This window comes from Polypterus senegalus, chromosome 1, assembly GCF_016835505.1.
Source record: "Polypterus senegalus isolate Bchr_013 chromosome 1, ASM1683550v1, whole genome shotgun sequence".
Taxonomy (NCBI): Eukaryota; Metazoa; Chordata; class Cladistia; order Polypteriformes; family Polypteridae; genus Polypterus; species Polypterus senegalus.
Genome location: NC_053154.1, coordinates 162,946,086 through 162,971,977, shown reverse-complemented (window position 1 = coordinate 162,971,977; position 25,892 = coordinate 162,946,086). Strand labels below are relative to the sequence as shown.

The 25,892-nt window shown below is 37.4% G+C and overlaps 1 protein-coding gene across 1 annotated transcript in view; it reads left to right on the top strand.

Annotated features, from left to right (window-relative positions):
- Positions 1 to 223: 223 nt before the first annotated feature.
- klhl24a (kelch-like family member 24a) overlaps positions 224 to 25,892 on the top strand; it is a 66,667-nt gene continuing 40,998 nt past the window's right edge. The window contains exons 1-3 of the mRNA XM_039761729.1: positions 224 to 491; positions 11,198 to 12,188; positions 21,374 to 21,558. Of these exons, the coding sequence (XP_039617663.1) occupies positions 11,269 to 12,188; positions 21,374 to 21,558 (1,105 nt within the window). The 5' untranslated portion in view covers positions 224 to 491; positions 11,198 to 11,268. The remainder of the gene's footprint in view (positions 492 to 11,197; positions 12,189 to 21,373; positions 21,559 to 25,892) is intronic.

Genomic DNA, 25,892 nt, shown 5'->3' with positions numbered 1-25,892 from the left:
TAGTTCCCCCTTCGTACAGTACCACCCCGCAGAAATGTATTGTTTACAAACAGAGCAGCCTCAACGCAACAAGGCATGTGCTTGCAGCCGGCTCGAATGGCACACTGGGAAATGGAGTTCCAATTTCCGTCCTTGAACAGCACCGAGTAAGAGCTTACGCTACCAGAAGAAATACATGTCCCACATTTCTGTGGTATCCAGCCGATTGGCTCGCTTCACTGTTTGCGTGTCCGTGGTCTCTGCTGACATATATTTTTGTGATGTACTTACAGGTTTTTTGTAAAGTTCTTTGTTTCACCGGTCGCTGAATATGACATCGTACAAGACAGTTGAACACCTTTCGAAAGTGTACAACTAATGTTATACGGATTTCTACATGATAATTGTTGTTTTTAAAGGATTCTAAAATTAAGTCACATATATTAATATATATATTTACCGTGTCTGTACATTGTTCATCAACGCAGCATACGTAGTCACAGACTGAAAAGGTAAGAGTTGCTTTTATAAAATGCAATGTAAATAGTACATATATCTTTCATTGTGTACAGAATACGAGTTTAAAGTGAATTTCAGGTCAATCTAAGGAAACACTGTTAATGTCAGGATTTAAAAACAAAGATTACATATTTTTGCAGCTTATTAAAGAGAAATCAGTTAATGTTTGCTTATCTGTTTAAACGTATTTATGATTTTTGGTAATGTCTGCATTGCCGGCCACTACTTTGCAGCCCTTTTCAAAGTCGTTAGTAAGAGAAAGCAAAGGCAAGAAGGGAAGTAAACAGAACAGCTGTGCTGAGCCAGGAGGCTTGCGGCAGTTACAAAATGTTTTGTTCCACCATGTGACATGGAGAGACTTCTTGTATACATCCGTTTTTAGACACATTGATTTTTTAGTAACAGGACGTGGTTGGCTCTATTGTATTTTCGTCTGTACGTCGACTTTAACTAAGTTACCCACTTTATCAAGCCAACTATTTAACCCCATCACTCATTACAAATCCCCCCACCCGAGCATTAGGCGTCTTTTTCGGCAGGCGGTAATCTCTGAGACCGAATTGTACCAAGTTCATCTGTTTTACATCAATTTGGCTCTTATTATTAAACAATCCTTTGTCATATGACCTTGATATGTTTCCTGTAGTGAACTGCCTGAACTTGCACTTGGAATTAAACACAGAGGCACCGTTAGATAAGATCTAAGTGGCGCCGTTTTATTAATTGAAGACGATTGTCTGAGTTTTTATATTTATTAATGTATTAATTTCTTTAAAAAGTGGATGAATATCAAGTCACACCTGCGCAGTCAAACTGATATTTTTATCAGTTATTTGGCTTGGTACTGAAGTGCTCGGACGGGCAGCTCGTCCCATTGATTTTATGCCAGGGTCTTTAATGCTCCCCTTATTAACAGTGCATCGAACGTCTCCATCGTGTTATAATGTAGCATTTTTACTTACTCCAAATGTGGCATTTTTTTTATAGTAAATGCTTAGCTTCAGGTCACGCTGAGATTAGACCATAGTATTGTTATAGACATTTCTATACCCAACAGGTTTTATTAATCTTTACTCATCAGTCACCCGGCATCCCGTCTGGAGCTGGTTACCGCCATGTGCCAGATGTTGCGGGGACTGTCGCTGACACTCTGCCAACTTGTTAGTGGATCGAGCGGTTCGGGAAATGGACTGATTGATGGATTTTTATGTCTTAGAATTTTATTGAACTAGCGTTTAGGAAAGCTTCGCATAATTGTCAAATTTGATTTTTTTCATTAATCGGAAAAAAAGGCATTCATAGAGGTATATAGTAGATTTTAGTTGTTTTTGTATTTATGCACACTGCTTGGCACAAGGAGTGGACTTATATTCTTTTGTCATAGCTCAACTCCTCAAGATTTCTTCTTCTAGATTTTAACAGTGGAATAAGTTTTGCCTGGCTTTGTAATGAGAAACTAGTGAAAAAGTTTGATATGGCAGAAATGGTAAATTACTAGGCTGTTACTGGGTTTGTTCTGTTGAAACTAGAACCAGACTGAAAATGTAAAGTTTGTCAGTTTTGACAAAGAAACTGCATTTCTGAATATTCAAAGCCCCTTTAAGCATATTATTTACACAGTTTCATGCCATAGTGAATTCAGAAACTAATGGAAAACCTTTGGTAGTTTGGCATTTTAGTAAAGGTTGATCACGGCCTTATGTCTAAACCTGACAAATAAGCTGTGGCTTGATTCAGTACTAGAGAAGTGTGCTCAGATACAGTATGTTTACACTTCTTCTAAAATGCTGTTTGGATTATTGTTCCAAGGCAACAAATTGAATACAAAATACATTTTGCCTTCAGAAAAGAAAGACAATTTCTCTCCTCCCAACAATGACCCTTACATTCAGGTACACTCAGAAGCAACTGAACAGTAAAAGCTCCAGGGGCTACAGGGGTGGAAAACAATAGGCAAACACTCTTTTTGCGCTGATAGTTTGGCCTGAATGAATGCTGTGTTTACATCTTCAATACCCTGGAGCAAACTACCTAAATTGCACTCTGAATCATATAATGTTTGTATTTCTTTAGTTTGCAATTACTTCAAAGCTGCTGACAGGTAATAGTCTTCCGGTTTAACCATGCAATACACATGAAATACTTAGGAAAAACACCTGACAAGTTATTTTGCAGCTCCAGTTTTTAGAATGTCATTCAGAGTGTGCCAAACTTGTTTGCGACATTTAAGAATATTTTCCACTTGTACAGTATATCCTGTAATAACACTGAATTAAACTGTTTACTTACAGAACAGAAAGTTTTATTTTTATAATAAGATTTTCAAACATACTTAATCCAGTTGAAGGTGATAGGAGGAGACAGAGCCTATTTTTGCAGCATTGGACACAAGGCAAGAAATAGCCAGTCAATCACAGGGTCATTTTATAATAATACATGCACTGATATTACTGTAGGGAAAGTTGACAGGGGCAAAATAGTTACATTAAATAATTTAAATAAATAGGAGAGCAGCAAATGATTGAGCAAAAGGAGAAGGCATTGTGAAGAACAAAATGAAGACAAAATGCCAGCATTACATACTGTACATAATGAATAAAACCAAAACAGTATGGCCTCTCAGTACTCACACAGAAAAAAAAACCTTCCACATACCCAAGTAATCTGGGCACCTGGTCATTCAAATGCTACACATAGGAAAATGTCCAAGGATGTGTTCATAACAGCAGCAGTGATGGGTTGTGCCCTGGAAAGCAAATTTCAGTTTAGAGCCTATAGTGGCCCACAATGTTTTGTGCTGAGTTGTAATAAGGCTATAACTACAGTTGCTTATCCCTATTAATGGCTATTTACTATATGTATACTTTTTCCAGATCGGTGTAAGTTTTAATACTAAAACTTATTCTACAAAGAAATGTGTTCTTCTCATAAGGATATATTTAAATAACATTTTTTTTTCTTGTAGACCTTTAGTGTTCAGTAAACTGGGGCCAAGTCAAGATTAGGCTAAGAAAGACAATGAAAAAAGCACTGCTCTAAGGTTGACCAGAGGGAATGAGAGAACAATAGTACAGGGAGAGAGAGAGGAGAAAGAGAGAGAGAAAAAAAGTACTAAGTTTATAAAAGTAAAAAGAGATACAAATAAAGAATCTTATCTTTTAACAAAACCAGACATTAAAACACATAGTTTGTTCACATTTCTCCTTTTATGTAATCTCATTTACTTATTGAAGCATATACATATACTAAGTGAAATGTGTTTCAGGCTTGGTGTTTTTGAGAACAGGCTCAGAGGACAGTGTATGTTGTCTAAAATGAAACAGATGTTAGATAATGGACTCCATCCTTTATATTTTGTATTTATGTTTCACTAAAAACAGACTCACAGCTGCATTATCTGCAAATTGTAATACTTCACTATTTCTCTTATACTGTAATTTATTGGCAAAGATCCAGACCTGCTCTCTGTCACGGCCTTTAGCAGCTAACTGTACCAGGCTGGACAGGCTGGACTGGTCTCATAGCACAGTGGAATAATTCTGTGATGGCCAGTGCAATTTTCTGGGTCAGTAAGACTGGTTTCATTCTTGTGACTAAATGCTACCTGGGTAGAATACTACTGCATTCCTGTAGTGGATTAAACAGGTTTTGTAAAGTTATTTTATTCTCTATTAATAGTTGTGAACATAAGCACCATACATATGGGTCCTGAACTACCATTTCATTTTTTCCCCTTCTGGACTGTTTGTTAAATAACATGTATGCATATCATGTATACATTTTGATGATTTTAGTAATTGTTTTGCTGATACTGTTCACAGTGGGTAAATTGATAAAAGTAATGTCAGCTCTTCCAGTAAAATGTGTTTATTAGGTGAGGAAAATAGGCAGCATATAGCCTGTGGCTTTCAAATGACAGTAAATACCTGGTGGCAAATGCATAGCCATCATATTTCAAAAGGCACTATGTGCAGCCATTTTTTCTGTTTACTGTTTTAAATTTTGAAGCAAAAGCCATTAATCAGTGTATCAGTATTTCAGACTCATCTGGAAAATATGATAAATTTTGTTTTATGCCACAATGTTTGTTGACAATGTGAAAAATCATAGAAATGCTTATTGCCAGCAGATACGATGCAAATCTGGGTGGATTTTTAAATGAAGGAAGGGTTATCACATTAGGGCAGTTGGAGGTGCCTCTGCTCCACAGCACCAGGTGTCTGTGTCACTGTGTGAAGTCTGCATATTCTTACAATACATGTATGGGGTTATTTTTAGGTGGTCTAATGTTCCTTCAGTATCCCAAAGATATCCCGCGTATATGTGTGTTAGGTTAAATGAGGGCTATAAATTAGCCAGTATCAGTGAAGTGGGTGTAGATATGTAAATATACCTTGTGATGGGCTGGTGACTTATTCAGTTTTGGTTCTTGACATGCTCCTAAAGCTGCTAAGGTTGGTTCTGGCCCCTGAGGCCCTGAACTAGATTAAGCAGATTTGAAATTAGATGGGTGGATAACAAATGGGTTGATTTTATAACTGTACTAACACTAGCACCTTTGTTTTTTGAAGAATGGTGATGCTTGTGCCTCTTACGAAACATAGCACCCCCAGGTCACTATGTTGACGGTACTGCAATTTTCTTCCCTGCCATCCGATGATGCTGCGGCTGTTTTTCTGACAGACATTCCACATGCTCAACAGACCTGAAGCTCACTAGCATGGTGTTGGAACTCCTCACTTCCACCTCTTTGGTCATGTATGACTTTCAGTCGACCTGTACTATGTTCCACCCTGTCACAGCTATTCCTGTAAACAGTGCATACTGCTGTGCACAATCTGTCCGTCATGGCGTGCATTAATGTTGCTGCTTGGTGTGAGGATCGCGGTCACATTGTGGCCTGCCTTAGGAAGGACCCGAACCCCCCACTGTACAGTTCCAGCCTTTTGTGTGTGTGATTGTGATTTTCCTGTCAGCCACGGTGTCAGCTTGCTGTATTGCTGCTTACTGTGAGGTGTACAGCTGTGTTGCTGCCTGATGTGAGAATGATCTGAAGTCAGATTTCCGTGGCTGAGGTGGCCTGCCTGAGCAGCTCATAGGTGATGTTACATGTATTAAGGCATAAGTTCTCAATTAAGACCAAAATGGAGCTTCAGAACCCCAGGCTGCATAAGTTTTTACGTGGTTCACAGAGAACCTTTATCATTTTATAATTTGTATATATATAGTGGAACAGGACCCGGACACAGACAGGCGGACATCGTTTTCTCACCCAACACACGTTTATTTACAGAATATTTACAACTAATATTCAGTGCACAACCCAGTGCCTCTAGCACCGATCCTCCAAAGTCCAGGCCTCACAGTCTCTGGTGCCTTCCTTGTGGCCGCCTCCACTCCTCTCTCCAGCTCCGTCCTCTTCCACCCAACTCTTGCTCACGAATGCAGGGAGGTTGCCCCTTATATACAAGCCCGGATGGGCTCCAGCTGCTTCCCGGCAATCCTCCGCGGACACACCCCTGTGTGGCGGAAGTGCCGGCTGCGCACCCGGAAGCCCTCCGGGTGTTCCCAGTCCTCTTCCCCCCCAGCACTTCCTGGTGTGGTGTAAGTGCTGAGGTCCAGGGTTCTTCAAGCACCGGGGCGCCGCCTGGCGGTGGCCACGGGCCCCTACAGGGTTGGGCTTCCAAGCCCTCTACCTGTGGCCCCCAACACAACCAGGGCGGTTGCCCGTTTGTGGTCTGGAGGAGGCACAAGCCCTACTCTGGTCCTCCTGGGCGTCCCGGCTGCCGCATGCCACAATATATATATATATATATATACTGTATGTATATATATATATATATATACATACACAAGTATAAGAAGTATACAGAGAGATAGATTTGTGTTTTTGTTGCAAGGATAAAAAGTGAGTTTTAGTTGTATCCTTGTTGTATCCTATTCATGTGAAATTGTGCATAGCATATAATAAACGCACACAATTACAATGAGTGGATATAATAATAGAAACTTCATATGATAACAGAGCTAAAGTTTGAAATTACTAAATTACAGTTACAAATGCAACTGCAAAAATCAGTCATACTAGGTTGATGTCGGATTAACAGTTTGTGTCAGCTATAAAAAAGGCCTGACAATGAGCACTTTGTTATGAGAGTTTCAAAGCAACATTAGACAAATAATAACTTTCCCAAGAGACCAAATTGACTGTTCCCAAATTGCAGGTGCATCTTTCACAAAAGATGCAATACAAAAAAAATGGCAATACCACAAAGCTTTAATTTATAGCTGGAATGCCATACAAAACCACTTGTATTATATACTAGTGCACAAGAACACATAATCTGGTATAAGGAACACAGAACCTGGACCCTTGAGCAATATAAAAAACTAATATGATCTGATGAGTCATCTTTCACATTCTTTCCTACATCTGGATGAAAAATTTGGAGAAAGCCAAAAGAAGCCTGTAACCTACAATGTATGTGGCCATTTTTGAAACATGGTGGAGATCTGTAGTAGTATGGAAAGCCATCTTATGGGAGTTATTAAATCTGATAATTGCATTGCCCAGTTGTAGAACATCCAAGGAGTATGAGACCACTTTACCGGACCAGGTGCATCCTATGACCCAAACAATGTCCCTTCATGATGCTCTAATAAACATTGCTTAACTAATTCAGAAATGGTTGTATAAAACTCTGCCTGAACTTGTGTTCATATTATTTTGGCCATCCCCTGTATAAGCAGAAATACTGTCTTGCTTATTTTATTGAAAATAAGCATTTTTTTGTGTAGACTTACAGTTTCATGGACCTGATACTTACAAACCAAGCAGTTAAGGTGTTTATATTGTGAAATCCTTATGTAACACTAAAAAAATGAGACACATATAACTTAGTGTTCTAGTAGAAGAACTTTGGCATACTTAGTTTTTTTAGATACTAAAGCTAATAACAGCTCTGTGTGTTGTTGACACATTGAGACAGCTATTGCAGATATTTTTCTTGTGCTATTTACTACTCAAATTTTTACTGAACATAGTCATTAAAGAAACTTTTTATATAGTTTTATAAAACCTTATCTAATGAGTCAGTATATATAAGGATAACTGGTAATGCATATCAGTGCAGTATTTTTTAATGTTATTGTTGAAATTTTAATTTTTATATTAAAACTTCAGCATAATATGCATGACTTCATGAAATGTATATCCTGTCTAACCCATAATACTTGCAAAGTGTCAATAATAACAAGGTTATTTTGAGGTCAGTTGGTCATGAAAACATTGAACAATAACACTACACTTCTGTGTAAGTTTTCAGATTTCCTTGTAATTCATGCACAAAGCAAGTCAAGTCACATGCCAGAAATTGCACAACCATTTCTTTTCTTGTAAACAGAAGATCTGTTTAAGTCCTGATCATTTTGAAAAGTATGGTATGTAGCAGAAACAAAGCAGGCAGCTTTTTCTTGGCAAAGAAGTTCTATTATAACCTAAAAGAAGTATGACGTACTTTTTTTTAAACTTGTGTGTAGGTGTATTTCTACATTCTTTATACTGTATTATAGAAATACTGCTAGTTGATTTCTTTCAGGCGGGTAGTACAGCTGATCTCAGTTTCCAGAAGTTAGAATTGCCAGTGGTTATGTCATTCTCATTTGCAAAGGAACACTATTTGGTGACAAACTTTCCACTAATTAACTAGCAGTTGTTTTCTGGACATCTGGGAATAGGGATAATTTTGTGTCAGAATGTTAAAAGCCTCCTGGCTTTTTTTTAACATGCATTCAGAGAAATGGCAAAAAATAAAGTCATTTTAATTCACATCGACTAGTAAAGTTAAATAAATATTGAAAGTCTTAAGTAGCTGTTAGGCAACAACATTAACCACTGTGACTCTTATAGCTCCCTTCACATACAAAAATTGGGGTCCCAAACCAGGAATACCCAATTTATTACTGACAGGTTGTGAGTTGTGCATGGAGGAAAAAAAATGTTGCATTTGGTCTGGCACCAAATACAGCTATAAGTGATAGTCTTTGAGGTAATCTTGTTACGTGACTAAAATAATGGGTGTTAAGAAGGTCCCGTCCTTTTAAGGTTACATATAGTATGAGGCAGAGTAGTAGACAGAGACAGTGTCGGCTTACTGCTTCTCATCCAGCAATGTATGAGTTGTAAAGCAAGCAGGCAAACCTGAAACTGTGTTAACCTTTAAACCCACCCCCTGGTTTTAATGTGGTCTTTGAGGCTCTTTTTAGAGGACCTTAGGTGCCTCTCGTTTTTTTTCAGTTGAGAAGCACATAAAAATTCAAAATATACAGCTCTACATATTTTAAAAGTTATACTTGATTAAAAAATGGAAGCAAATGCAATGAAACCAGCTGATTTGTTATGTGTGTCTAATGTTGGCTGATTAATGAGAGAAAACATCACTTTGTGACCAGAAGTAACTGATTACACCTCAAGTGGCGAGTGGTTATGTTTCTTTCTTTCTTTCTTTCTTTCTTTCTTTCTTTCTTTCTTTCTTTCTTTCTTTCTTATACTTACTAATTATGCTGCAGAAGAGTGGTGACGTGTTGTATGTTGATAAGCATTTGCAAGTAAGAATTTCAATGTACTTCTTACATGTGATTGTAATGACCCTATAAGCCTTTAACAAGGCCAGTGAAATGGTCACAATGTGGACACTGTACAAATATTACAAGGAATGCTTTGTTTAAAAAAAAATTATGTAAACTTGAAACTATTTGAAAAAGAATTTTTCATGTTCATGGTTAATGTCAATTTTATATGTTAAGTTATATTAAGCACATGTTATTCATCATTTCCACAGCAATATTTATGTCATTGAAATCATTGTTGAATCTTATTTTTCACATTGTCTGATTTGGCTACATTTGTATTAGTTCATGTTAATGATTTTATGTAGATGAAGTATTTTAGACTATTTAGTATTTTGTAATCATCTGTTTCTATACATTGGAAATATCTGATTCAAATTTGTGCTATACAATTGTTTTTTTCTCTTCTGTATTTCTTTACACATTGCTCAAACCACTTACTTTGCATCAGTCTTTCTAGAAATATATGTTATTAGTTATTTTCAAGTTCTCGAAATATGTAGCTTTTTTTCTATTTATAAATGGTACTCCTTTGTTTCTTATGTTAAACATAAATAAATCGTAAATAATACTGGCATGAATATATTCAGGCTTGAATACATTATACCATACCATATTTATATACTTTAATATGGATATTAAAATTATATACATAGTACCATAAGAACAATTTTAAAGAATACAATTATACAGTCTAGATAGAATAAGATTTTTTTAAATTGAAACAGCCTAGCCAATCAGAATTCTCTAAAGATAAAGCAGAAGTTCCTACAAAAATAATAAAAAAAGCAGGAAGCACAAAGTGACTGGGGAAAATATTAAGAGTATCTGGAAGGCAGTACAATCAGGGGGAAGAAGGAGCTGGTAACACAATTCTTATTGTAGATCTTTCAAGGTCTTTCTTAGCTCACTTCATCCTTTCTGGTCAGATGTTTTTGATTGCCTATACAGTTAGATCCTCTCTAGCACAATCAAACCCCACAATGGTGGGAAAAAAATGGAAGAGGCACATGCTCAAATTCACTGACATTGTACTGCATGCACAAAAAATGAAGTTAACACTAATAATAGAGAAGTAAACCAATAACAATATAAAGACAACATCAGATTCCATCACAGACTAGAAAAGCTGATACTGTTGAAGTTCCATTTAGAGAAAAAAATGTAAGGCAAAACGAGGCCAACAGCAGCAAAAGAAAAAGGAAATGAATGAAAAATCACCCAAAAACAGTACAGAAATTTGTATAAGGTATTTGTCAGTCCTGACAGCTAACTCTTTTCCTCTCCAGTATTTAAAGAAAATGTAGTTAGTTCAATTTAGATGCCAGCAATATGCAGTAGCTGTTACCATAGAAAGGTGATCTGTAACACATTGGTTCTTCATTCTATCATATACTTTAATAATGTTAGTCAGAAACTCAATGTAATCATGAAGGATGAAGTGAATGATTCATGTGATGCTAATAGCCTGCTAGTGGCTACAGTTGAATTGAAGGCATTTGCAAAAAAAAATGAACAATTTTCATAAGCCACAGTGCTCCTTCAGCAAAAAAGGAGAACCAACATCTTCACTTCCCATGCTGCCTGAGCACAGTAAGGCCCCTCATCTTTACCACGTTCTATAGGATCATCATAGGGAGTATATGGACCAGCTATATTTCTGTCTGGTATGAGAAATGAATGTCTCTGACAGAAAGACCCGGCAGCAGATAATACACACAGCGAAAAAAATCACTGGGACCTCTCACTTCTCCATTTAGGATATTTTCCAGAAACGTTTCCAACATTGAGTTTTCAACATTGTGCAGAACTCTCATCACTCTCACGGACTGCAATTTGGTAGATGGTATATACAGTATATAAACCACTTCTTCCCTGTTTTAACTAAATAACTTGAACTTATTTTGCTTATGACTAGACTTTCTTTTCTGTTTTCCAAGTAGATGGATTAGATGGCTGTGTTTCAGTTGAATAGTATGTATTATTAGCAAAAATCAGAAGTGGACGAAGCACCATGCTTGTTTGAAGTACCATTGGAACTAAAATGTACTACTTTTTTTTCTTTTTGTAGGATAATATAACGAAGATTACCAGTATTTCTTCTTGGGAAGGTTTTAAAACAGAGAGAAGCTGAATGCAGCCATGGTGCTAATCTTAGGAAGACGACTAAACAGAGAGGACTTAGGGGTACGTGATTCACCTGTCACTAAACGCAAGATCTTTGAGGTGGATCCAAAATCACTCATGAATCATGATGCCTATGATTTTTGCTCAGGATCATCCCACGCTGAAGGCATTTTGCAGGTTCTTAATGAATTTCGTGATAGCCGTCTTTTTACTGATGTGATTATTTGTGTTGAGGGGCGGGAGTTTCCATGCCATCGTGCTGTCCTGTCTGCTTGTAGCAGCTATTTCCGGGCCATGTTCTGTAACGACCATCGCGAAAGCCGTGAAATGTTGGTAGAGATAAATGGCATTTTAGCTGAAGCTATGGACAGCTTTCTACAGTATGTCTACACTGGCAAAGCCAAAATTACAACAGAGAATGTGCAGTTCCTTTTTGAGACATCCAGCCTTTTTCAAATAGGGACATTACGTGATGCCTGTGCCAAATTCTTGGAAGACCAGCTGGATCCTTGTAACTGTCTAGGCATTCAGCGTTTTGCCGACACTCACTCACTAAAGAATCTAGCCAGTCGCTGTCGGAGCTATGCCCTTCAGAACTTTGCCGATGTGGCCCAGCATGAAGAGTTCCTGGAGCTGCGAAAAGATGAACTCATTGAGCACATCTCCAGTGATGAGTTGGTTATCAGCAAGGAGGAGATGGTCTTTGAAGCAGTTTTGCGATGGGTCTACCATTTAATTGAATTGAGGAAACCTCTGCTCAAAGAGCTACTTATGCATGTCAGGATGCCACTGCTTCATCCAAATTACTTTGTTCAAACTGTTGAGGGAGACCAGCTTATTCAGACCTCCCCTGAATGCTATCATCTGTTACACGAAGCAAGGCGTTACCATGTACTTGGCAATGAGATGATGTCCCCCAGGACAAGGCCACGCAGGTAAAAACAAAATTCTAAGTGTAAAAATTAAGTGCCTTGAGCATGAGAAAGGCGCTATATAAATAAAATGTATTATTGTTATTATTATTATTAAGCTTAGTTTTGTCAGCAGTTCATTTAGTTGGCCTGTAATGAAAAGAAGGCTATGACAGAACTTTTTGACTGTAGGCCATCATTAACCCTGATATGTTTGTTGCCTGTTTGATTGCATCTGCTCAGTATTTTGCATGAAGCTGATTGAGCTGACATGTCAAATTATGGTTTATGTTTGAACAGCTAACAGCTTCTCCTGCTCATGCAAAAATTCCATAACATCCTCAACCACCTTCTATCATTTGCATGAATTACATACGTAGTATTGTGTATCTGCTTTATAAGCTGCTATGGATATGTACCACAATGCCTGTAATAATTCATTATAAAACTCAGCTTTGAAAAACTGAGATGCCACAGTATCACAGATGTGTGCAAACTGCCTTTTTTCTTCTTTTCCAGCTGCATGTGCTTTTACAGCGAAATAGTATTACAATGTTTAGTAAATTTTATTTAATTTCTGTTAGCAATTTCATCAGGAGTTAATTTACACTAGGACCATTTTCTCCTCACAACATAAATTGATTCTAACTGCTGTCACAACTCTTAAATTTAGTTCTGTATCACAAAAGCTTTGTATCTGGTGTAACAAAGGCGCTATATAGGCGCCTGACCCGACACAGATGGACACGGAGGCACGTATAAAAAACACAAAGAGTTTTATTGTTTCTTCAGGTGTGGGGCACGTCTTCCCCGTGCCACACAGCCCAAACACAGTCCCAAAGCACAATAAACACAACCAACAATCCTTCTTCTTTTCCACCACTCCTCCTCAAGCTTAGTCCTCCTCCTCCCGACCCTGGCTCCTTGAGTGGTGGTGGTTGGGTCCTTTTATAGCCCACCCGGAAGCGATCCAGATGATTAACCACCTGGTCCTAATTGCACTTCTGGGTGGAACTGAAGACTCGTCCAGCCGGGCTGTGGGAAGCAGACAGCCCCCCCTAGCGGCCACCCCGGGCCCCAACCAAGCTGTGGAGGACTCCATCTCCCATGGAGCCCTGCGGGTGGTTGGGGAATCACTGTCGGCCAGGGAGGCTGCCACCAAGCATCCCGAGGGAGTTATTGGACTGCCCATGGCGGCTCCCCCGGAACATAAGCAGCAGGGACGTCCCTGCTGGGCATGGGACCCGGCTGTCCTTCACACTGGTCTCATTTGTATCATGGGTTATCCATGAGAATGTGGAGCATCTCTGCTTTGTAAATTAATATCATAAATAAATAAACCATAGCAGTTAAAAAATTCCCGCTATTGACTGCATACTGTCAAGAAACCAGACCACCCTGGCCTATTAGCGAAAACACGGCCTAAAAACAGAATTGGACTTGAAATGAACTGAAGAAACTTAGATAATAAAATGCTGAATTGGCTTGTGAAAATGTTGAAAAGTTGATGATAAAGCAATGAACTGAAGATGAGAATGAGAATAGCACATTTCTTGTCTAAATCTGTCTGAAAATCTCAAGTTTTGAACTGTGAGGTTTTCTGAAGTTCCTAAGCCATTTTGTAATTTCCTGTAATTAGTGTAAAAAAGTAAACTAAGCAGTTTTTGAGTTTTCTATGTGGTAAACTATTTTATTACTCAAATAGTATTATTCAAAATAATGAACAGATTTTTAATTATACTACTGTAGTTCTGTTTAGATAACACAAACTTAAATTCACTTGTGGGCATTGTGTTTGGTATGTTTTTTTAGTAAATCTCTACCCCTAGAATCAAACAGTGGCAGCTTTTTATAAAACAGTGAGAAAGTGGCACATTTTTTTATCAGATGCTCTTTCTATAGTATGTGGCCTTTCCCCACATGTTATGGTTCTGGTTTTCAACTGAACAAAGTAAAATTGCTGCTTCAATCTGGGCCAATGTAGCTGTCAGTACATGTGTAATCTACAATGCACTGGAATGTTGTCAGCTTATCTTTATTCCAACCTTTTGCCAAGTGTTCTTAGGATAAGGTATATCTCCCCATGACCCTTCACTGAAAAAATGGTTCAGAAACTGACATAACATATGGAGTTGATTGAAAAATGTTCTGTTAGATTAAAAAATATTGCTCCAATCAATTTAACTACTGAATAAAAAGGAGCTACAATCATACCCCTAGAATGAGAAAGTGTGTTTGCCGCTGTTCACAGGCAGAGGAAAAGTATTTTATACTTTCTGACAAAAGTGCTGCTGCCTCATTGATCTAGCATTCAGGACTCAGTGCCCACATATGTGCACTACCTGTGTGAACTTTCTTCTGGTTTCTGCATGGACTTTTCACTGGGTACTCAGTTTTTCTCCCATATCCCAGAGACAAATATATTCAGTTAATGGTTATTGTAAATTTGCATTGGGTAGATTAGTGTGTGTGTTGGATTGATTAAATGGGTCCTACAGTGAACTGGCATCCTGTCCAGGGTTTGTTCCTGCTTTGCTTTTGATACTGAGAGGACACACTTCAGTCACATATGACCCAGAAGTGGTTTAAATGTGTGGACATGTTGAGTTTTGCTGTATTACTTTGTTGCAATGTAAATGGCTAATCACTCTTCAAAATGGAAATTCATACTTATTATTTAGGTGTAGATATGTTGTGTCCTTTTAGAAGAATTCTGATTTCACATATGCTGTTCAACTCAGAGGAGTAGAAGGGGGTAAAGGTGAGACCTGTTGGCTTCGCTAGACTTTTGTGATGGTTTTTGGACCCTGTATGTGCTGAAAACCCTTATTACATTTTCTTATTGATTCCCTATCATAGTGTGCACACAAAACTCACAGAGAAGAATAGATGGATTATCCTTGTAACAGGCCAGATTGCCACTGTAAACCTGAGGCAGGTGATTGCCTGTAGACAGAAACAAAGAAACTGACAGACTTCTAATGACAGGCAGAGTGCTTCTTAAATCCTGCAATTTAATGGAATCACCCAGGTGTATTTAGTTTCAGTTATTTTTTTCTTTCCTTTGATCATAAATTCATCAGAAGAGTACCATAGCTCATAATAACTTATTTGATCAGATTACATGCTGTTGTGTAGGGTTACAACAGTACAAAGAGCAAAGCTGGGTGGTCTGTGGTGTCATAGTAATATTTTAATATTAGGCTGTTTGTTTGTTTTCCTTTGTAAACCTGTTTTGTCTGCAGCTTCTTTTGACATACATTTCATTTACTGAAAAAATAAATAAAAGGAAATAAAAATGAGGGATTATTGCATTATTTTCTCCCTATCTGTAAATGTAAACACACCACACATTTTCTTTTGCAGTGTCTGCTCATGCTATTTGCAAATTTCCATTTTTTGCTCTATCAGTTTGTCATGATACTCTCTGCTACCCATTTAAGAGGGTAATGGACCAGAAATTATTAAGGCCAGATACTCTTTCTGTACCATTCTCCTTTATTCTGCTTTTAGGGCGCGCAAGAGGGGCAGTATCCTTTTTCTAATCCCAGGTTACAGTGGTAATGTAAAAAGTCGGGCAAAGGGGCCTCTGTGACACAAATGACATGGCTGTGGAATTCTGTTAAGGAGAAAGAAGTGAAAATAAGAGAAGATACTATCAAAGGTATTAGAAATCCTAGGCAGAAGGCCTGTCCTGCTGTACAAGTAAACAGAAAAGTAGCCACAGAAGATCGAGAGGCAAAGGTTTGCTAGTGAGTTGCAGGATGAGGAAGGAAAAGAAATGTGTTCAGGATAACAAAGCAGGTAGCAAAAGGAAGACAGGATGTGGTAGGAGTGAATTGGTTGGAAAATGTTGAAGAGAACAGCATGATAGATATAATGAGATTAAGGATACTGTACTTGAAAGATGTGCAAGTTACTGAAAGAGGAGAATACATAGGATAATTATATTGAGAGAAACCAGAAAGAGCTTATTGTTAGTTTCAAAACACAAAGTCATGAATGTGTTGAAGAAACTCGGTGCTGATAAAACAGTGGGCCCAATTTGATTTGTTTCAGAAATGTTGAAGGCAGCAGAAGGTCCTGAAGTTACCTGGTTGCTGTCCATGTGCAGCTCAATTGCATGTTCTTTCTGTAGAAATACATTTTTTATTTTTTTACATTGTACCTTCATTTTGGTGGAATGGACTCAGTTGAAAAAGCAGTTTTGCCAGGAAGCAGTTGTAGCCAAGGGGATAAAATAGGCTGAATCAAGAAAGCTGAGTACTTCAATAGAAAAACACTGAAATATTAAACTGCTCCTTTCGGTTTCACCTGCCTCAGGCTTCTATTTTTGTCTTCTGATGGATCCCATTGTTTCTTCACTCACTTTACTCCTATTATACCACAGGCCAGCTCTATTTCCCCATATTAATTTAACTTTCCTGCACTCCAGCTGCTAACCTCTTGCAAGTCAGCTTTGCTGTAAGTTTTCCTGTGAGCCTATTTAATTTAATTAAAGTGATTTTTGTATTGTTTAGATTTTGTTTCACAGAAAAGTTTAAATTATTTTCAAATAAGTCGCACTTAAATACATTAAAAAATATTATTCAAATAAAAAATGTAGTTATTTTTTGCTCCACACTTCCATTCCCATCTGAACATTAGCATTAGCATTCATTACAAAAGATTTCAGGGAGTACTGAAGGTTCAAAAGTATCTTTAAACTTTTCATAATTATTTAGTTGTTCATTATTCTGACTGCAGACATTAGCACAGGATAAGCACTGACTTAAATGGACTTGGGAAACCATAATTTAATCTTGAGAATTAAGACTCTTTTACTAGTTTCTTCATTGTTAAGCCAAACAATTCAATGAAAAGTAAAGTAACATGCATAGCAGTGAGCTCAGTGGGTTTCTGGGTCTTCTAGGATGTATCTGATGACTACAAGCAAATATTTATTTATAGTCTGTTTATCAAGAGGTTGTTTTTTGAAATATTTAAAGAACTGGCCATGAAACAAGCAAAGCACAAGCTTAATTTATTTCTCTCTTGTATTATGAGTTGTTGTGTGACTGTATGGGTGTAGATGGATGTAATGTACATAAAAGGGTTAAACTATGAATCTGACCAGAAATATTTGCGCTTTATTTTTTAAATGACATGTTGTGTCTGTCCTGAGTGATCACGTAAGGTTTTTCTCAGTACCATTTTAATCTGGGCTTGTATTGTCATAAAATGAGATGAAACAGCAGATACTTTCAAACAGCATTCAGGAATAATGTGCTGTTGTATATAATTTAGAAGCTTGTGTATTATATTCAATAAGTTAGTTAGCCCATAATTCTCTGACAAGTTAATAAATAGGGCAAAGTCATCATTACATGTTTTCTCGTATCTTGTAGAACATGAGGATGTGAATTAGGAAAGCCTTTAAGTAAAGATAGCCTAATACTGTATTTTTGATTTTCTCAACAAAACTGCCGACAGCCTATGATCTTAATAAACATTGATATAGAAAAAAAGACAAACAAGCTTTTGGTCAAGGTGGTTTTGCCAATAATATTTTAAAATATATATGCCTTACTGACTTTTACAAAAGCTACTCTTACTGTATGACATTTTAATGTGTTTCTTAACATTGTCTTGTCCTTGTAAGTCCCTTGTTTTGAACACAAAAAGAAACCATTGCAGGTGTTCTCATATTTGGAAAAAAAAGTCTTTCAAGGATTTTCTATTATTCTACAGCATAAAAAAGTTTGTAGCTGCTCCCTGCCCTTGCACATTTCTGTTTTTAAATTTGTGTTCATAACCAATAAGCTGCAGGTGTCAGGTAGCAGGTTTACCTATTGTGTGGTGTCAGTATCCAGGCAGAAAACTGTCTCGACAGAGGAGCCCTGGGGCTCTGACTTCCTGTCTCTAGATATTTTTTTTTTTACAGAGTCTTGCTCTTCTAGTTTGCCACTTGTCCTTGTTATTACTTCTCTGCCTATTTACTCTGGTAACTAACAATTGCTTCCTTTCATTAAAATATCCAAAATTAATATAAAAAGGACACTGTATTACTTTATTATATGTAAGGCACTTACCACAGAAACAATTCTGTTGGACAGATTTGAGTTGTATCGTCCACAGATTAGGTTCAAACTTTTTGTATTAATAAATATCAAACTGGGTTTATGGGCTTACATATTTTGGAGACTCAGAGTAAAATTCTCCCCTTTTTTCTTAAAAATAAATAGATAGGCATAGACTTACATGGTGAAAAATCAAGTATAAGCATTGATTGTACATTCATTTATTCATAAATTTGTATGTATGTTGACTGAATCTCACTATTATAGAGAGTGTTATATTAAACAGCTAGGATTTCTGAACAGAATGATTACATTATTCTCCATGGTCACTTTTCTGTCCTAGCTTCAAGTCTCACACATTTCAAAAGTAGAACAATATCACTTCATCAACTTGGAGCACACTGCAATAAGATGTAATCTCGGCCCATCTTCTTTCTCGTTCCACTCAGTCATGGTATGACAAACATGAAAAATCAAATAGACATATATATCTTTTCCTCATTCGTTGGTCAATAGCCCTATTTTCAATTCAAAAAGTCTTTTGGTTTACTGTTTGAGTTGCTGTTTAACAATATTTTAGTATAAAAGCAACATTTTGCGTGTTTTTAGAGTACAACTGGATAACTGGCATATGGATTATGTGACATGAGCAAGGTGAGTTTTTTTTTTTTTGCCATGGTTGTTTTTCATAACATTTGCTGTTGTCCAGCGCTGGTCACTATTGGGTCCCATTCTACAAGAAATATTGTTGTATTCTTTCTCCAAGAAAACATGAGGTTAAATTTTTCTTTTGTATTATTTAGTACAGTAAAAAATTAGCAGTGTGAAAAATATGGGACAAATAAAATTTTTTGAAGAATTTGTCACGACACCTAAGTTAGGGCTAACATCTGAGACTGTCCTAGGAAACAGGGAATGTCTGGTCTGTGTTGTCTAATGTCTTTCCCTAAGGTTACATCTTTTACAAGTAACCACAGGTGGGTATCATATAGCATTCATTGGTAATAGGTTTGAGAATAGCTAAAAACACATGATACAGTATTTTCCTGTTATCTGGGTTACAACATAATAATATTGCAATTTTTGCTTGTTTTAAAAAATAAAGTATGGTAAATGTTATTCAGCAACATAATGCAAATTATTATTCCTCTTTCATTTGAATTGAAGGTCATCATATTTCTAAATCCAAAATTGTTAGTATATTATTTCTAATTAAAAATCCCTTTGACTTATTTCATTTCCAAAGTCCAGGAAAAAAAAAGTAATATATCATTCACATTGTTTAACGTTAGTTTTTTTTTAAATACTCATGAAATGAGCTTGTAGTAAATAGATAATACAATCTCTTTTATTCAGAATGTTGTTTAAACATACAGTACATTATACTTAAATGTATATACAAAACAAATGTATAACATACATTCATACATCAAACTTTAATTCACAAGCAAAACATGTCAAACACTATTTATTTTTTAAATTCAGATAAATGCTCCATGCTATGTAAACTAAGCATTGTTGCAGCTCATATACATTTATAATTTGGAAACCAGGATGTCAGGTCACATTGGGGAGCATGCACTGGTACATCGCATTGCCACACCAACCACACAAGGAAACAGCTTGGGATCAGTGTTGGCATCCTATCAGGCAAACATGCATTCCAGTCCAACCTTTCCAGAAATGACCATCTATCTGCTGCAGCCACGTATTACGTAGGTGTCCCCATGGTCTGGTCCAGCTGCTCAGTTCCTCAACAATGAAGATCCTGTGAGCTGGATCACCCTCTGGAAATCGCGCCACATGGCCATAGTGCCGTAACTGATACTCCATCACAATGCAGGTAATGTGCCTCATTCAGGACTCGGTGAGCAACCGCTTGTTTGACACAAAGTCAAACCAGCGGTACTCAAGGCACAGTACCAAAGGAGTCCAGGCTTCATCTCAGATCACTGAATAGTGTCCATGTCTTGCAACCATATGGAAAAACAGGGAAAACCAGGATTCTAAAGACTTGGACCTTTGTCCTTTTGGAAAGATCTCGGAAGAACCACAGACCCTTTTCCATTGATCTCATGCCCCCCCATGCTCTCCCAATTTGTCTACTGACTTCATAGGAAGACTCACCAGAGAAATGAAAGTCGCTGCCGAGTTAAGTAAACCTCTTGTTAAGGTTGACATTCTCTCCACACACAGACACATTGCTGATGGCTATGATCAAGAGGCCATTAAAGAGCTGGATCTTGATTTTTATCCAGGCCATCACAAGCCCAGACTCTCAGACTCCTCACTCAGTCTTGTGAGAGCCTTGATCAGAACGTCCATTGACTTTGCGAAGATCACAGCATCATTGGCAAAGTCAAGATCAGTGAATCTTTCTTCACCAACAGATGCCCCACAGCCTCTGGACCCCATGACCCTGCTTAATGCCCAGTCTACACAAGCATTGAGCAGGGTAGAAGCAAGAACACACCCCTGACAAACCCCAGAATCAGTTGGGAAGAACACAGAGGATATGCCTCCACTCTGCACAGCACTCAAAGTACCATTGTACAGGCTGGCAATGATATCCAGCAACTTTGCGGGGAATCCCTTCAAGTATCAGAATTTCCCACAGGGTAGCTCAACCAACTGACTCAAATGCTTTATGAAAATTCACAGAGGCTGCAAAGAAACTCTGTCAATATTCACATTTGTACTCATTGTGGACATCAGTGCCAGGATGCAGTCAATGGTAAACTTCATAGGCATAAAACCAGATTGCTCTATTCACTGGTAGGTGAGCAAGTAATCATGAATCCTATTGAAGATGACTCTAGCAGAAACTGACAGCAGTGTTATCTGTAGTTAGCACAATCCAGGCAATCACTCTTCCTTTTCCAGATAGAGATGTCTGGTCCTGTTTTCCAGTTATTATTTTTAAGCAAATAAATAGGAAAAAAACCTTTTGAAATTAGTACACCAGTAAGCACTTCTATTAAATAAAAGAATTTTCCTTAACCATTGGACCAAGAGCCTTCCAGTAGATGTGTAAAACTTTATTTTAAACTACCTTTTATGAATGAAATAATTTTACAATTTTAAATAACAGGAAGTGGTCTCCTGCTCTGTTATCTGTTATCATTGTAATTAGTCTGTCTTGTCCCTCAGATCCACAGGCTTTTCCGAGGTGATTGTAGTGGTTGGAGGCTGTGAGAGAGTCGGTGGGTTTAACCTCCCTTACACTGAATGCTACGACCCAGTAACCGGGGAATGGAAGTCCTTGGCTAAACTTCCAGAATTCACCAAATCTGAATATGCTGTGTGCGCTCTTAGAAATGACATACTTGTCTCAGGTAAGGATGCCCTTTAGCATTTTCAGATAAGAAGGCTATTATTCAACAAGAATGACAGCATTAGGATTCTTTTTTTTTTAAGTTTAATTTTGAACAATAAATGTTATTTTAAAATAATTTTGTACAAAATTAATGAAATTATCTAAGTATTTCACAATATTTGCAGTAATTGTATAGTGCATATAAATATCACATTATTAGTTGTATAACTATAAAGTGTCAGTGTTTTACTTAAAACCAAATTATAAGTTCAATGTGGCTGCTTATAATTCTTTTTTGATATTTAGTCAATGTAAAGAGCAGACAAAAGGAGTTTCGAAAGTCACCTGTAGCAAGAATGAAAATACTACTCTCCTTTCCCAAATAAAGGGAATGAACAGCATGTTGCAGTGCTCTCAGTCCACTATAGCCTTGCAAAATTTCCTCTTAGACAAAATAGGGTACATAGTTAAGATATCTCACACAAGCACAGGACTGAAAAACTCCTATCACTACTTAGATATTAATTGAAGAACATATGGTTAATCTCCATTTCCATAGAATCTCTATTTTCTAGCCCCTGGCAAATGCTTTTTCCAAGAAACTGATAGTTTTGTGGTCTCTTGGTAATTTGAACACATCCCCTGCCCTAGCTTAGTGGAAATGGGAATCACCATTTAAATTTGCAGTTGAAAGGTAGCAATCCGGCCTATGATCCATAACTGAAGAGACGACATTATCCAGGACAGCTCAACAAAGCACACTGCTTACAGTGTGATTACTGAGACAATCATTTGTCTTCACCATGGATGTTTAACACATTGGACGCCTTTTTGTACTGTTGTCCTTATTGATATCTTTCAATGATGAAATCCCATTCGTGTTTTAAAAGTTATTTGTGGACCATGGCAGTATGTTGCAACCAAGAGGAAATGCCAAACCATCTGAGCTCAATCAGAGTCACATTAATTAATGTCAGGTGTTTACTAACTACTATTTAAGATGAGACCTATTGTGATTGGTTGATTCTGAAATCAGCCACATCCTTGATTATTAAAAGGTTTGCACACTAATGCAAAAAGTTTCTGATTTGTTTTCACCTTCTTTGTGTAGATTTCAATTTGTATAGACTGCTATTTAGCAATAAAGGTGGAATAAGTTCTGACAGGATTTATCTTTTTTACGACACAAAATCTGCAATTTCGGAAGGGGTGTGTAGACTTTTTATATCCACTGGACAGTACAACAGTATTTAGATCATCACACATTATAATTTTCAGTTATAATTTTTTTTTTGCCTTATTATAAAATTAAGTAACATTAGACGTAGAAGAAAATACTGAATTTTAAGATAATAAACATCCTTATTTTAATATACAGTATACACATAATACTTGATATGGTTACAAGATGAACAGGTAAGATTACTGAGTACATTACAGTATATGCTGATTTGTGAAACTGCAAAACAGCAGATATTTTGCCAGCGTAAATGAGAATATTTTCAAATTTGTTTCAAGAACAACCAAGGTTTTGGAATCAAAAATTTAATACTTATTGTTTCCTGCAAGTTTTAGATTGTGCAAGTCAAAAGATCTTGCATCACAATTTCAATTAATCAGGATTCACACATCTGTGCAATAGATTTCCTGCATAAAATGTTATCAGTGAAGACCCCACTAATTTTAATTGGTTTAACAATGATTTAACCTGAAGACATGCTCCTTGCGGGGCGGCACGGTGGCGCAGTGGTAGCACTGCTGCCTCACAGTTAGGAGACCCGGGTTCGCTTCCGGGGTCCTCCCTGGGTCCTCCCTGCGTGGGTTTCCTCCGGGCGCTCCGGTTTCCTCCCACAATCCAAAGACATGCAGGTTAGGTGGATTGGCGATTCTAAATTGGCCCTAGTGTGTGCTTGGTGTGTGGGTGTGTTTGTGTGTGTCCTGCGGTGGGTTGGCACCCTGCCCAGGATTGGTTCCTGCCTTGTGCCCTGTGTTGGCTGGGATTGGCTCCAGCAGACCCCCGTGACCCTGTATTCGGATTCAGCGGGATAGAAAATGGATGGATGGATGGACATGCTCATTGTATTTCTGGAAGTGTGATTAATAATTAAATACTTTTCAAATGTTTCAAACCATTCTTTAGCTTCAAGTAAAGCAGGTATCACATACTTTTGCTTATTTTAAAACACTGTACATTTTTGACAATGACGCATGTAAAAATAGTATTGTGACTTACAGTACCTATGAATACAATAAGTGGCCAGCTTTTCAGTACAATGGTCAGTACTGGCTGCTCACCAGATAAATAAGAGAATAAACTCTCAAAGTATATTTGCAAGGAAGGTAACTTTTTGTTCAGAAAGTAAATGCTAGTTTTGTACATTACATGTGTCATAGGGAGAAGAAATGTATTCTTGCAGTATCCGGCATAAGGCAGAGTTCAACTATGGGAAGGTTGCCAGCCCATCGCAGGGCACACTGACCTACACCTTCTCAGACTGTGCAAATTTAGAGGCACCAGTTAACCTGGCATGTATGTTTTTTTAGTTATGAGTCACAACAGAAAGAAGTGACCAGGCTGAGATATGAACTATTCTCTGAGGTTGTGAGGTATCAGTGCTAACCAATGCAATATTTTTCCTCACTTGCATTGTAAAAAAATTATGTTTAGATCTTGAATTTTTTATTATGTTTTTTTATTAGGCCAGAAATAAAATACCATAAACAAATAAAAATAATAAAGGTATCTGTGCAATGCTATATTTAATTTAGATTATTTTTTATGTTGTACTAGAAGAGTTTTGAATAAGGCAAATAATCACAAAACAAATTTTTGTATGAGAACAGTTATTTCAGCCCAACACAGCTTGTCATTTCTGTTCATGTAATATTTTCATGATATTTTTAGTTTGTTTTATAAACCAGGCTCTCTAAGATTTTATATTCAACTATACTACTTAGAAATGTAGTAGTACCAGTGTTAGAAGTGGTAATAGTAGTAGTTGTTCTTGCTGTTGTTGTTGTTGTTGTTGTTGTTGTTGTAGCAACTGCACCACTTTTGTCATATATACAAGTGCATCTGATGTTATGTGTGTGAAGAAATGGCTTCTAACATTTGTGGAAAATTTACCTTGTCTTCCAGGAAGCACTTCCAGCCATTGAAAAAGTAGGGACGTCCTCCCCCAACAACGATCTCTAATGATACCTAGGGACCCCAACAGGGCTGCACTTCTGTACTCCCAACTCCCAAGCATCCCTGCAGGTGTCCCGTCTGAGTTCTTATGCGAGGACCACTATCACCTGTTGTATGGGGAAATTGAACTGCTCCCGACTCCTGGCTATAGCTGGTTCTTCTATTAATTTACACCAGCCGAGTACAAAGATTATTTGTTCTGCCAGCCAATCCATATGCTTTCTTGCATTGGCCTCCTTTCCCATTAACTGATTCTTCTCTTTTATGTCCGGGATTCCCATTCTCATTCTACAAAGGACACCATTCCTTTTTATGGTACATTCTTCCACACACCTACATTCCCATAAGACTAAGGACCAACTTGAAATCCACTCTCAGACTAACATGAAAGACTTTGGGATGTGGAAAAAAAAGTCTACACAAAATTTGGGGAAACATTCAAATTCTACATAGACAACTTGCTAATGTGGCATGTAAAACACAGCTGCTGGATCAGTGAAGCGGCTCTGGCAATCACTGTTCTGCCATGCTAACCATTGCTGTAATAAAATATGTAATTAATTATTTAATAAGTTGTAGATGTGAAACATTATTACAATTTACCTACATGCTGCACCAGTTACAGTGTCATTCGTTGCTAGAATTATAGCAACCAAACAAATTGGCATGTAGCTTCCACAATTTAAATTGGATGTAACAGGCATATTATATTGTATGGTACAACTTGGTGTGATAATTACAACATGAGATAATTTTGGGCAGAGTACAGCACAATTGGAAGAAAACTCTGTTCAAAGAGTGATACATGTTTAAGGTCATTGCAGTTTCTAACATTAGCATGTGTGTGGTTTATCAGATTAGAATAAAATATTAATCGTACTACAGCCTACTTCATATTTCTTGTCCATCTTTTTTTATACTAATGTTTTCTGTTTCATTATTATATATACTGGCAGCACTGGATACAAAACAGAAACAACCTTTATTCTTTTATTTACACACACAAACACACTGTGAAAGACCAGCCTCAGCACAGACAGACACGGACTCCAACTGTACAAAACACGCACCGTTTATTGTGCAACACACAAAGCCTACCACAGTGTAGAAAAACACCACATTATACTCAGTCCTTTACTCTCTTTCTTCTGCCACCTCTACTC